The 14,088-nt window shown below is 36.7% G+C and overlaps 1 protein-coding gene across 2 annotated transcripts in view; it reads right to left on the bottom strand.

The window, feature by feature from the left end:
- The window catches only part of TFB1M (transcription factor B1, mitochondrial), a 71,195-nt gene that overhangs the window by 27,550 nt on the left and 29,557 nt on the right, over positions 1-14,088 (bottom strand). For both annotated transcript variants that reach the window (XR_015768292.1, XM_028103222.2), the window contains exon 5: positions 7,560-7,679. Coding sequence is in view for 1 of the 2 variants with exons in the window: in XM_028103222.2 (XP_027959023.1) it covers positions 7,560-7,679 (120 nt within the window). In the remaining variant the exon portion in view is untranslated. The remainder of the gene's footprint in view (positions 1-7,559; positions 7,680-14,088) is intronic.

Genomic DNA, 14,088 nt, shown 5'->3' with positions numbered 1-14,088 from the left:
TGCCCCAATTCAGGATATATTAAAGTTCAACCTATTAACCTGACCAAGTTCTCATAACTAGGAACATTCGAATTCCAGTAAGTCTAGATTCCTTTAAAATATTTCCAGTTCTTCCACTAGAGTATGCTGCTCCTATCAGGCTAATCAAAAGGGCTTGTGGCAATTCTCCTTTTATGGTGAGTGACTTACCTACTAGGTCCGAGTACGGTATAGTGGTTAGACCTAAAGCCTATCCATTCTGTTGGAAATATGTTAAAGATTTATTTTGAGAGAGAAAGGGAGCACATGGTAGGGAGTGGCAGAGGGAGAGTAAGAGAGAGTCCCAAGCAGACTCTGCAGGGCATGGAGCCTGACTCAGGGCTCAATCTCACAATGCTGAGATAATGACCCTGAGATCACGAGCTGAGCCAAAACCAAGAGGCGGATGCTTAACCGACTGCACCACCCAGGCGCTCCTGCTGGAAATACGTTATGAGCCCCTGACCACAATTTTAAAAGAAAAAAAAATGGCATAGAACTTTGAGGTTCTACCTAATAGCTTAGTAGTTCTCAAACTTCAGTAATGTGAACATCAGCTTAAAAATTTACTGTAGAACCCCAGAAATATGTGGATTAAAAGGGGTCTAGAGATGTCAGCTTGAAACAAGTTTTATTTGCTCATGGGAGCATTTTTAGTCATGAATTTGCTCTGCAAAAAGAAATATTTTGGTCTTGTCACTGGTAAAATAATTTAACTCAGAAGTGAAATGGAAATACAAAATTTTAAAACTCTAACTTAAACTCTATATACTACAAACTCTAGGAGATTAGGGCACACTAGAGTAAGCCAAATAATCTAATTTTATGACTCTAAGAGGCTGCATTTTCTGTAGATAGAAAAGAATTTGGGGTTCAAATTTTGGGGACAGTACTAGAGAAGTTAATGAGAGTAACGAGTTTGGCAAGAATTTAGGTCAACTAGCCAGGACAGGATTGTTACAGTTCCATGAAAGTAAAAGTTCTGCCATTAAAGCTTGATTACAAGTTAGTCTAAAGACCAATAAGCAGAGGGGATTACAGATTCTCACAGGAAAGATCCTAAGTGGTTATAAATAAGTTCTTGAAATACCACAAAAGAAGTGTTCACATCTAATTCTCAGGATGGGTTGAGAGTAAGTACTGAATTTTAGTGAGTTTCTTTGAACATCTATAGAGAATTAACCTCCCTCTCTCAATTCCCCAATGAACCTGCTTGTACCTCTATTTTAGCATTTAGCATATTTTACTTGTATTGTGGTTATTTGTGTTTATGACTTTCTCCTCCTGTGTTTAGAAAGCTTTAGCCAAAGGGATAGTCTTGTACTGTTATTTTATCTTCTCTATAAAATTCTTCCCCATTCTTACTTAAGAAAACAAAATTTTTAAAAATTTGCTCAATACAACTATCAGTCAAATATTTTCTGGAAACTCAGAGTATTCCTGATCTGCTCTAATATGGTAAAACTACTTCGGAGCAGCAAGGAATTCCTGTAGAAGCAAAATTTAATCATTTGATTTGTTGTTTTGCTTTATCATAATACATTCTCTCTCCTCCTTGGTAACTGCTTTCCTAGATTACAAATAAATTCCCAGCATGTAATATTTACAACATGATGAAAAGCATGTAAAGAAAATTGCTTGAATATGCTTAATTTGCCAAAATGCAAACATCCCTCAGTAATGTGAACCGAAAATACAGCTAGTTTTTTTTCCCAAATAGTTAAGTATTTTCATGAGGCCTTAATCCTAGGGGATAGAACATTTAATCAACTAACTACATGTGTATCTTACTCCAAAATCAAAGATAAGGTTGGTAACAACCTCTACACACCACCAAATGCCCTCAACTAGGTAACGAAAACAAAGAGAAACTTTCCACTAAAAATATTCTAAAAATCCACCTTAAGAAATCCTTGGTAAAATTTAAACAGCTTAAAGACTCTAGATTATGGTAATAACCCTAACTATAAAAGCCTAAAAGTAAAGATCTTGGTTTCTGATATATTTGGGTCTGACACTATTCAAAATATTATATACACACATATGTGCATTACAAGAAGAAAAAAAGCTGATATGGTCAACTGGTTTTCTTCATTACAATGGCCACCTGTTCTAGGACAGAAAATACCTGAAAGCACAAATATATTAAGTCTGATGATGGCCTATAAGACACCTCCAGTCATCGAATTCAATCTAGGATCTTAATAGGGTCTCTTATTTTGGAAAAAGTCATTTATAATGTCTGAAACCTTGAGATGCTGGATGGAGGTGGTAACTAAGAAGGAGTGCTCTGAGCCTGACTCAGAAAAAACTGAAAACTGTTATATAAGTGGAAGATGGACTGAATTCCTATAGTCACCCAAAAGCTCAGCTAATTGTGGTGGACAACATGGCAGAGGAAGTGGAAGGTGGTAGCAGAGAATATGGAGACTTCCCAGGCCATGCTTTAAGTTATACAAGTAGGTCTAACACTATTGTTTAAGACCCCATTCTAAATATATAATCTGTATCTAACTAAATCTAAAAAACCACATTATATAATTTTTTAATGCTATCTACTTTCCTTAATAAATCTCAAATGATGTAAGGGAAACTTACAAGACTTTATTCTGGAGAGTTTCAGCAAACAAGGGGACATCTGTTCCTCACCAGCTATAAACTCCCTGAAGGCAGACTCCATGTTGGACTAGGCCCTCCCAGTCCCACTCTGCCTAAGCCCATGCCTTTACATGCAGTAGCTGCTCAATACACATTTGACAAAATAATAGATGAATTCTTATAATATATGTCCTATAGTGACTCATCCAGTAGTAGTTTTGCTAAAATAGATACTACTATACTGATTTTTATTTTTGGCAGAGAAACTTTGTAATTAACACTCTTCTGTAATTAGCATATAATACTAACAGCCTAGTTTAATATCCAACTATTTTACACAGATGATTAATCACAAGTAACACTGCCAAAATAGGAGCTTTCAAAAAAGGGGAAAAAGGAGGACTGGAAGAAGACGGTGGAGTAGGAGGATCCTGAGCTCACCTAATCCCACGGACACACGAAGTTAACAGCTACATCTGTGCTAAAAATGACCTGAAGACCGGGAGAACAGACCTTCCAGTGAATCAGAGACAGGATGCAACACTGGAAAGGGGAGGAGGATCAGAGATACAGTTGGGAACCAAACCCCCAGTGAGACTAACCACAACGAGAGGGACAACACAAGCACAGAGAAGCAAGAGGATTGGACCCAACACCAGGCACCCCAGGCACTGGGAAGACAAGTATCCACTACAACTGGCTTTGAAAACCAGTGAGGCTTAACTTAGGGTACTTAGGGGGATTAACTCCAGGAGAGCAAGAGGGCGGAGGAAACTGAGTCCCCACCTTTAAAAAGCCAGCATAATAAATAACTCCATTCAAGACACAGCACAAAACCAGCAGTTTGAAAAGTGACTATGGTATACATAAAGGAGATTTACTTACTAATCTCAAAATGTGCACTAGTGGGGCAAGGATCTTTAAAAAATCTCTCCGAGAACAAAAGTGCTGGCAGACAACATTTCCTCTCTTTCTCAGCCTAGATAGCTGGACATTTGTGGGAAGCAGCACGAACACTCTCCACCTGTCCAGCTAGCACTGCATGCCCCTCCCCCATGTTCACCTGGTGGACCAGCCCCATCTAACCTGCCTACGTTGGGCACACCTATTAACCTGACCAAGTTCTCATAACTAGGAACATTCAAATTTCAGTAAGAGTAAAATCATATTGAGCATCTTTTTCAACCACAACAGTATAAAACTAGAAATCAATTACAGCAAAATACGTAGAAAGAACACAAATATATGGAGGCTAAACAACATGCTACTAAACAATGAATGAGTCAACCAAGAAATCAAAGAGAAAAAATACATGAAACAAATGAAAATGAAAACATCAGTTCAAAATCTTTGGGATGCAGCAAAAGCAGTACTAAGAGTGGTTTATAGCAACACAGACCTACTTCAAGAAACAAGACAAATCTCAAAAAAAACCCAAACTAACCATACACCTAAAACAGAAAAAGCAGAACAAATAAAGCCCAAAGCTAGCAGAAGGAAGGAAATAATAAAGATTAGAGCAGAAACAAATAAAATAAAGGCTAAAAAAAAAAATAGAAGAGATCAACAAAAACAAGAGCTGATCCTTTGAAAAGATAAAATTGATAAACCTTTAGCCAGATTCATCAAAAAAAAAAGGCCTCAAATAAAATCAGAAATGGAGGAGAAAAAATAATACCACAGAAATACAAAGGATTACAAAAGAATATTATGAAAAATTATATGCCAACAAATTGGACAACTTAGAAGAAATGGACGAATTCCTAGAGAACATATAATCTTCCAAAACTGAATCATGAAGAAATAGAAAATTTGGACAGACTATTAATAACACAATTGAATCAGTAATCAATTCAACAATGAACAGAGGTCCAGGACCAGATGGCTCTACAGGTGAACTCTACCAAACATTTCAAGAGTTAATAGTTAGTCTTCTTAAACCACTCCAAAAAACAGAAGAGTAATGAAAACTTCCAAATTCATTCTACAAGGCCAACATTACCCTGATACCCAAACCAGTCAAAGACACTACAAAAAAAGGAAAACTATAGGCTAATATCTCTGATGAACAAAGACGCAAAGATCCTCACAAAATTTTAGCAAACCAAATTCAACAATACATTTAAAAAACATTCACCTCAATCAGGTAGGACTGATCCAGAAATGGCAAGGGTAGTTCAGTATTTGCAAGTCAGTCAGTACGATACATCACATTAATAAGACAAAGGATAAAACCATACGATCATCTCAATAAATGCAGAAAGAGCATTTGACAAAATACATCCATTCATGAGAACTCTCAACAAAGTGGGTTTACAAAGAACACACCTCAACATAATAAAGGCCATATATGAAAAACTTACAGCTAACATCATTGTTAATGGTGAAAAACAGAGCTTTTCCTCTAAGTTCAGGAACAACACAAGGATGTCCACTCTCATCACTTTTATTCAACATAGTACTAGAAGTCTCAGATGCAGCAATCAGACAAGAAAAAGAAATAAAAGGCATCCAAATTGGCATGGAAGAAGTGAAACTGTCACTATTTGCAAATGACATGATATTATATATGGACAAACCTAAAGGCTCCACCAAAAAACTATCAGAACTGATAAATGAATTCAGTAAAGTAGCAGGATACAAAATTAATATATAGAAATCTATCGCATTTCTATACAAAAACACAGTAGCAGAAAGAAATTAAGAAACCAATACCATTTACAATTGCACCGAAGAGAATAACATACCTAGGAATAGACTTAACAAGGAGGTGACCACCTGTATACTGAAAACTATGAAACGCTGATGAAAGAAATTGAAGAGGACACAAACAAATAGAAAGAGTATACTCACAAATTAGAAGAACCAACATTGTTAAAAGGTCCATACTACTCAAAGCTATCTATAGATTCAGTGCAATCCCTACCAAAATACCAGCATTATTTCACAGAACTAGAATAAGTAATACTAAAATTTGTATGGAACCACAAAAGACCCCAATAGCCAAAGCAATCTTGAGAAAGAAGAACAAGCTGGAAGTATCACAATCCCAGATTTCACAGTATACTACAAAGCTACAACAATCAATACAGTATGGTACTGGCACAAAAACAGACACATAGGTCAAGAGAACAGAACAGAGAGTCCAGAAATAAACCCACCATTATACACTCAATTAATCTTTGACAAAGGAGGCAAGAACATACAATGAGGAAAAGACAGTCTCTTCCATAAATGGTGCTGGAAAAACCAGACAGCTACATGCAAAAGAATTAAACTCAAAACTTCACTACACCGTACACAAAAATAAACTTAAAATGGATTAAAGACCTAAATGTGAGACCATACCATTTTCCCTAGAAGGTAACATAGGCCAGTAATTTCTTTGACATCACCATAGCAACATTTTTCTGGGTATGTCTCCCGAGGCAAAGGGAAACAAAAGCAAAAATAAACTATTAGGACTACACCAAAATAAAAGCTCTTGCACAGCAAAGGAAACCATCAATAAAACAAAAAGGCAACCTACTCAAATGACCAGAATCAAAAAGACATGAAATAACAAATGTCAGTGAGGATGTGGAGAATAAGGAACCCTTATGCACTGTTGGTGAAAATGTAAATTGACCAACCACTGTGGAAAACAGTTTGGACGTTTCTCAAAAAATTAAAAATAGAAATACGGTATGATTCAGTAATCCCACTACTGGGTACTTACCCAAAAAAACACAAAAACACTAATTTAGAAAGACATATGCACCCCTGTTTATAGCAGCATTATTTACAACAGTCAAGATATGGAAGCAATCCAAGTGTCCATTTATAGATGAATGGATAAAGAAGATGTGGTATGTATGTATAACACACACACACACACACACACACACACTATGTATAACATACACACACACAATATTACTTAACCATAAAAAAGAATGAGATCTTGGGGCGCCTGGGTGGCTCAGTTGGTTAAGCGACTGCCTTCGGCTCAGGTCATGATCCTGGAGTCCCGGGATCGAGTCCTGCATCGTGCTCCCTGCTCAGCGGGGAGTCTGCTTCTCCCTCCGACCCTCCCCCCTCTCATGTATTCTCTTTCTCTCTCATTCTCTCTCTTTCAAATAAATAAATAAATCTTTAAAAAAAAAAGAATGAGATCTTGCCTTCTGTGATAACATGGATGGACCTAGAGTGTATATGCTAAGTGAAATATGTCAAACACAGAAAGACAAATACCATGCTTTCAATTATATATGGAGTCTAAAAAACAAAACAAATAAACCTAAAACCAGACTTAATTAGAGAACAAACTGGTGGTTGCCAGAGGGAAAGTGGGTAGGAAGATGGGTAAAAAAATAAGATTAAGAGGTACAAACTTCTAGTTATAAAATTAGTAATGAAGATGAAAACTATAGCATAGGGAATATACTCAATAATACTGTAAAAATATTGTATGATGACAGATGGTGACTACACTTATTGTGTGAGCAGTGAGTAATGAATAAAATTGCTCAATCAATATGTTGCACATAATGTAACACTGGATGTTAACTTGTACTTCAATAAAAAAAAAAGGTGGAAAAAAATTCACAATAAAAAATGTTTGATGTAACCTGATTTAGAGGTCTATTCGGAAATCACAAAACAAATACTGATTTCTTTTTTTGAGGATTAAGTGACCATATAATTTATCTTCTATACTGGAAAACTTTGAAGAGTACAAGGTGATGATATTATCATCACCACCAGGGCAACATGAATAAACCTAGACATTTGGTCACTATAAAGAGGAAAAAACTTAGGACAAGAACTATTCACACATTGTGATTTTCTTACTCTGGAGAGATAAAGTATATTTTGCATATAAATGAAAATCAAATCCTAGAGATCATTTCTTACGGCACATCCTCAGATGAGCAAAGATTTACAAATAAACAGAAACTTACCTCTGGTTTAGGGACAAAAGCCTGACCCGGAATTGTCAAGATGTGCTGAACACTGCAGAGGTACTGGGCCATAACAGAAAGGCGACTACGCTGTTTGCTTCCTGTATTGGCTGTCAGTCTCTACGAAAGGACAAAAAGAAATTTTAGCAAATAATTAATTCAGTCTGATCAGATGGAATGCAGTCAATATTCTATTACCTATGGACACTAGGTGGAGTTTTGAGATAAATTTTAAAAGCACAGGCTATCTGACACATGATACACAGGCAGCACGAGGAACATTATCCTCCAATATCAATTGAAGTACACCTAAGAAGTGTGAATTATATCCTATATAATACACTCAGAAACCAAGTAAGAAAACTTCCTTACCATTGCATGTTGGGGATTTTCAAAGCCCTATTATATTCTGTAGAAGAAGGTCCTATACGAAACAAGTCATCAATATATATTTGATGAGTGAAGAAATTAGCAAGCATAATTAAGAACTAAAGATGCTTATTTCATTTTATGAATTACCAAAAATCTATGAAGGAACATTTTCAATGGTGCACTTTTCTTTAAGTGTAATAAAACCTTGAATATTCAGAACTCTTGGAGAACTGTTTTGGAGAACTGATTTTTGCAAAAACCAGGAATTCATTCTTTTAAGAACCCAAACACTTTAATTTTAAAATTAGGTATATCTAAATTAACTCATAAATGCAATGCAATTTCAACCAAAATCTCAAAAAAAATTTTTTTAAAGACCTTTAAATTAAATTCCATAAAATCTTATATGGAAAAGCCAAGGGCCAGGAATAGCCAGGAAGCTCCTGAAGAACATCAATAACATGAGGAGGGTTGGGGCAGACTCACTATAGCAGATATCAAAATTAAGGCAGTATGGTATTGCTACAGGCATAGACAAACACACCAATGGAACAAAGGTCTTAGACCCAAGCACATGTGGATATTTGCTATGTGACCAATGTGATGTAACAACCACTAACAGGAAAAGGATGGACCGCTCAATAAGAGATACTGGTATAAGTAGGTATATCTACCGCAGGAAGAACTCCCTATCTTGTACCATTACCAAAAATAAATTCCAAGCGAATTAACAGTAAGTAAAAAGCAAAACTTTAAAATTTTTGTAAGTATTTATAAGTCAGTCAGAGAAAGACATGTATCATATGACCTCACTGACATGAGGAATTCTTAATCTCAGGAAACAAACTGAGGGTTGCTGGAGTGGTGGGGGGTGGGAGGGATGGGGTGGCTGGGTGATGGACACTGGGGAGGGTAGGTGCTATGGTGAGCGCTGTGAATTGTGTAAGACTGTTGAATCACAGACCTGTATCTCTGAAACAAATAATACATGTTAAAAAAAAAAAAAAAGATAGTAGGAAGGGAAAAGTAAGGGGGGGGCAATTGGAGGGGGAAGCGAGCCATGAGAGACTATGGATTCTGAGAAACAAACTGAGGGGTTTAGAGGGGAGGGGGGTGGGGGGATGGGTTAGCCTGATGATGGGTATTAAGAAGGGCACGTATTGAATGGAGCACTGGATGTTATACACAATGAATCATGGAACACTACATCAAAAACTAATGATGTAATGTATGGTGACTAACATAATAAAAAAATAAGTATTTATGACCCCACGGTAGGGAAAAATTTCTTAAAGATGCAAAAGTAGAAGACATAAAAGACTGATATTTTGCTCTATTAAAATTTAAAACTTCTGTATAATAAAAACAGTACAAACATAAGTCACAGACTGAGAGAAGATATTTGAAACTCCTGACAAAGGATTAGTGTTCAGAACATCGAAGAAACTCCTACACATTGTCAAAAAACAAACAATAGAAAATATGGTAAGAAATATAAGAGCACCCAAATGAACCATAACCATAAACTATGCTCAACCACATTACAAATGAGGGACATACAAATTTAAATTCTAATGAGATACAATTTCATATCCGTGAAATGAACAAAATTTAAACAACAAAAAAGAACCTGGCAGAACCTAGAATTGGTGAATATATGGAGCCAGAGGAACTCCCATTTACTGCTAGTGAGAAGGGCAACTGGTACAAGCACTTCAGACTACAATTTGGCAATATATACAGGAAAGCTGAAGTTGAGTGCACCCTCCTAACCCTTTAAGTCTACCTTTAGGAATATATTGTACAGAACAGTTTATATACTCACATGAGGAAATACTGTGTAAGAATGTTAACTGTAACACTGTACATGCATAGCTTCAAAAAAGGTAGAAAAACATAAAGGCCATTGACAGGAAGAAGTAAAAGGTGTTACCAACATAGATCCCCAAACAGAAAATAATGAAGGGGCAGAAAATATGTAGAGTATGATTCCATTTATATAAAAACTTCAAAACATTATTTCTTATGGCTTCCTCTGTGTGTGTGTGTGTGTGTGTGTATATCTATCAATGCCTGGGAATGATGAATATCCATTTTAAGAGAGTATAATAGGAGAGGAACAAAGGGGATAAAAGAGAGTACCAAGCATATCTACAATATTTTATTTCTTAAAAAAAGACATGAAAAATATGGCAATATGTCAAAATTGAATTAAAAAAATTAGGTGCACTGATTTTTAAAAAATGTATCCTGCCTCTCATGTTCTTAGAGTTCACTGGGTATTCTAAACCTCTTGTAAATGATACGGGGTCAACATTACAAACCACATAATTTAGCTTGTAAGAGCTTTGCCTTAAGTAAGATTTAAAAAATAGGTTTTAAACTGAGATGCTCAGAAAATTTCCTATGGGCAAAGCTGTAGATTTTGTAGCATCTATTTTGTTACTCAGAAGCCATCCCTCCACCTCATCCCTCTTTTCAAATTACCTATCTCTTATTTATATTTAGACATCTGAAGTTATTGGGAGGCTGAGTTCAGGACAAGTGATGAGTTGCTTTAGTATAAATGATAAAGTAAATTCTTCCTTACTAAACTGTAAAACCAAGAAATGTATATATTCTCAAACAAGTATCAAAACAAACACGGGAAGCACATATTTAAAGAATAAACTTATGGATCAAATGGTAAAAAATATTTCTAGCTCCTCATAAATTTCTTTTGGAGCTTAACTGTACCACTGGCATGAAAGCAAAAAATTCAAAGTGCACTGTACAACTGGCATACTTTAAAGCAGTTGTGTAAAACTAAAATCCAGCATGAACATAACCACAAAATTGAAGTATAAAACAAAATAAAAAGTCTACACTTGAAAATTATTTCATGCTGAATTCTCTCCCAACATTTTATTTTACATGTCAATGGTGTTTTCACTGATGAATTCAACAAAATTTTAAAAATCACTTTAACCCAAAAGTAAACAAAGGAGGCATGCAGGGTAAAACACTCTGGGCATCAAGACATGTTTAAGTATATTTCACTTAGAGCACTAGGCGTTCACTCCTGCCAGGGAAGCCTGACCCATCCAAACTTTGCAGCAAATACACGTAGGCTGTGGAGATGAAAATGTGTGAATCGGATATCTGAATTTAGAAGAAAGCAGCACACACATACCTGTCCTGCATTCATTATGGAATAATTCAAGCCGCAGAGCAAAAAGCTCTGCAAAAGACTTCATTTAAAACTAGCACAAGCATTAAATGGTCAATTAACCATTCAAACATAATTTAATATTTCTGTGATAGGTTATATGTAAAGCTATGAAAATTCGAACTCCATTACAAGATAAAGGATTTTAACAAACAACAAAAGCCAGGAAACCAAACCAGTTAATTTTTCAGTAAAAGGAAACCCTAACCCTTGAAATTTTAAAAGCATTCTGACTTAGTAAAAGAAAAACAAGGGGTCAAAGACTCCACAGGACAGTGTTTCTTCCTTATTCATCTAAAATGATTTTAAGTAGAAAAATTAGGCTTATTCTTGAGAAGCTACACAGCCAAGTATCAGGGACAATGAAAACTATATAATTACTGGTGAGGTGACTCCTTCCCTCCCTGTTACTGATGTGACCATTAAATACCCAGGGTCCCCTGAAGATGGGAGGACATAAAGAGGTTAATCCTGGACCCAGAAAGAAAGACCACAGATCCAGTCACGTGGAGAACATGAACATCATGACTTCATCAGAAAACATATGACCTGTTTTCAAGTTCAGCTTTCCCTGTAACTAGCTCCATGACCTTCTGGAAGACATTAAACTACTCTGAGCCTCAGTTTCATCATCTATAAAATGAGGTTAGATGAGATTGGTTAAGGTCTCATTTACTGCTACACAATCTGATTCTATTTTATGAGCTGTAACTTCATACTGTCTATACGTTCTTTAATGTGTGTGAGCTGAATTCTTCTATTTAGACCCTGAAGACCTAGAGAGAAGGGAAGAAGACTGTGTTCATCTACTTCTGTTCTATAACTCACAAAGCCAAGCAAAGTGAATGTTTAAAAGTGCTATCTGTGGAATATAAAATTACAGATATGATAGTGTCAAGAGCAAACAAAAGTTATATAAGAAAATGCTGCTATATAGTCTCCTGTTGAAACTTTCACTTGCAAAATGTGAAAACTGCTCAGAAGATCAGTGTTAACTTATAAAGCATTCCATAAATTATAGACTCAATATAAACTCTTCTCAATATTCATACTAGAATTTAACTAAAATCAACATTGGTTTTTTTTTTTGGTTAAAGAAAAATAATTGCATGTGGTGAAGTTAAAGCAACACTATTATTAATAACAACTGACATTCTGAGTCACTGAAAATATTACTCCACCTCTTAAGCCTCTGTTCCTTTGCATTTCCCCCCAAAAGAATTAGAGTACATAGTGTTTTGCATCTCTATTGTGTTACTCAAGAACAGAAATAACATAATAATCATGTTATCTGAGAAAAATAAAAGCCCAAGGACAAATCAAAAGGCTGAGGAAACAAAGAAAACTATTAATATGGGCTCAACTCAAACATACAGAAGAGAGTTAACAGATTCATGAGCAGGAAATGACACTGATCCTGGGAGAGTGGTAACGATGTAGTGTTCCTAACAAACACAAAAGGGTCCTACATTTTTGTGATGGAAAATTCTAAGACTACTTAAGAAAAAGATTTTATGGCTAAATACTCTAAAGCAAAGTTTCCTATCCTTGGCATTACTGACATTTTGGGCTGGTAAATGTGGAGTAATTTTCTGCTGTGAGGGGCTATCCTGTGTACTGAAGGATGTTTACCAGCATCCCCAACCTCTATCCACTAGACACCAAAAGCACCCCCCAGTTGTGACAACCAAAAATATCTTCAGACAGGCAGAAGGTAATAGTATGGCAAAGTAGGAGGATCCTGAGTGTACCTCCTTCCATCACACACCACAGCTGCAGCTACATATAGAGGAATTCTCCCTAAGAATGACCTGAAGACTTGCAGAACACCTCTTAGCTGTAAGTATAAAGACAAAGCCACAACAAGAAGGGAAAAAGGGACAAAGACGCGTTCAGGAGAGGAACCAAACCCTGGAACTGAGACCCAAAAGTGGGAGGGGATATCATAGATGCAAAGGTCCTTCCTGAAAAGTGAGAGGTTACAGCCCCATACCAAGCACCCCCCACCCTGGGGATCTGCACAGGAAGATAAGCTCCCATAACTTGTTTTTGAAAATCAGCTGGGCTTAACTTCAGGAGAACTGGAGAGCTAGAGGAAACAGAATCCATGCTTAAAGGGATCACACACAATCTCACTTGTTCTGAGACCCACAACTGAGGCAGCAGTTTGAAAGGTGCCTGGGCCATACATAAAGGAAATTTACTGACTAGTTTTAGGGAGCATGCCAAAAGGGCAGGGTTCTAAAAGAACTTTATCCAAGAATAGAAATGCTGGCAAGCACTATTCTTGCCCTCCTTCAGCCTAGACATCTGATGCTGGTGGGCACCAGTCTGACACTATCCGTATACCTTGCTAGCATTGCTTGCCCTAACCCAGAATTCCCCTGCAGACCTGTCTTGCCAAACCCACCTTCCTGGCAGACATTCCTTGGCTCCTGTCCCGCACACCTAGTAGAGAGTCTCAGTGGAGACTGTTGCCTCTAAAAGCAACTCCTACTGGGAAAGTGGGCAGGGGATACCCCTGCCCGCCAGTGTACCTGCTGGAATCATGGCCCAGTCACAGCAGAAGGGTGCACACAGCCGACACAGGGGATACCCCTAAAGCACTTGGTTCCGGTGACCATGTTTCTAGGCCCCACAGCACACCTTCCATATAAGGCCAAGCCTTCAATGCCAGGAGTCAATGCTGACCTACCTAATTTATACAGAAACAAATACAGACAGACAAAATGAGCAGACAAAGGAATGGCTTCCAAACAAAAGGACAAGAAAAAATCTCAGAAAAGAGCTAAATGGAAAAGAGATAAGCAATCTACCTAAATTGTGAGTTCAAAGTAATAATTATAAAGATGCTCATCAAACTTGGGAGAGGAGTGGATAAACTCAGAGGAGATTTCAACAAAAAGATAGAAAATATAAAAAAAGAACAAATCAGAGCTGAAGAATACA

The sequence above is a fragment of the Eumetopias jubatus genome, unplaced genomic scaffold, assembly GCF_037043125.1.
Source record: "Eumetopias jubatus isolate StellerSeaLion01/CBP00866 unplaced genomic scaffold, mEumJub1_p1.0 scaffold_6, whole genome shotgun sequence".
In the NCBI taxonomy this organism is placed as follows: Eukaryota; Metazoa; Chordata; class Mammalia; order Carnivora; family Otariidae; genus Eumetopias; species Eumetopias jubatus.
This window is presented reverse-complemented; position numbering and strand designations above follow the sequence as displayed.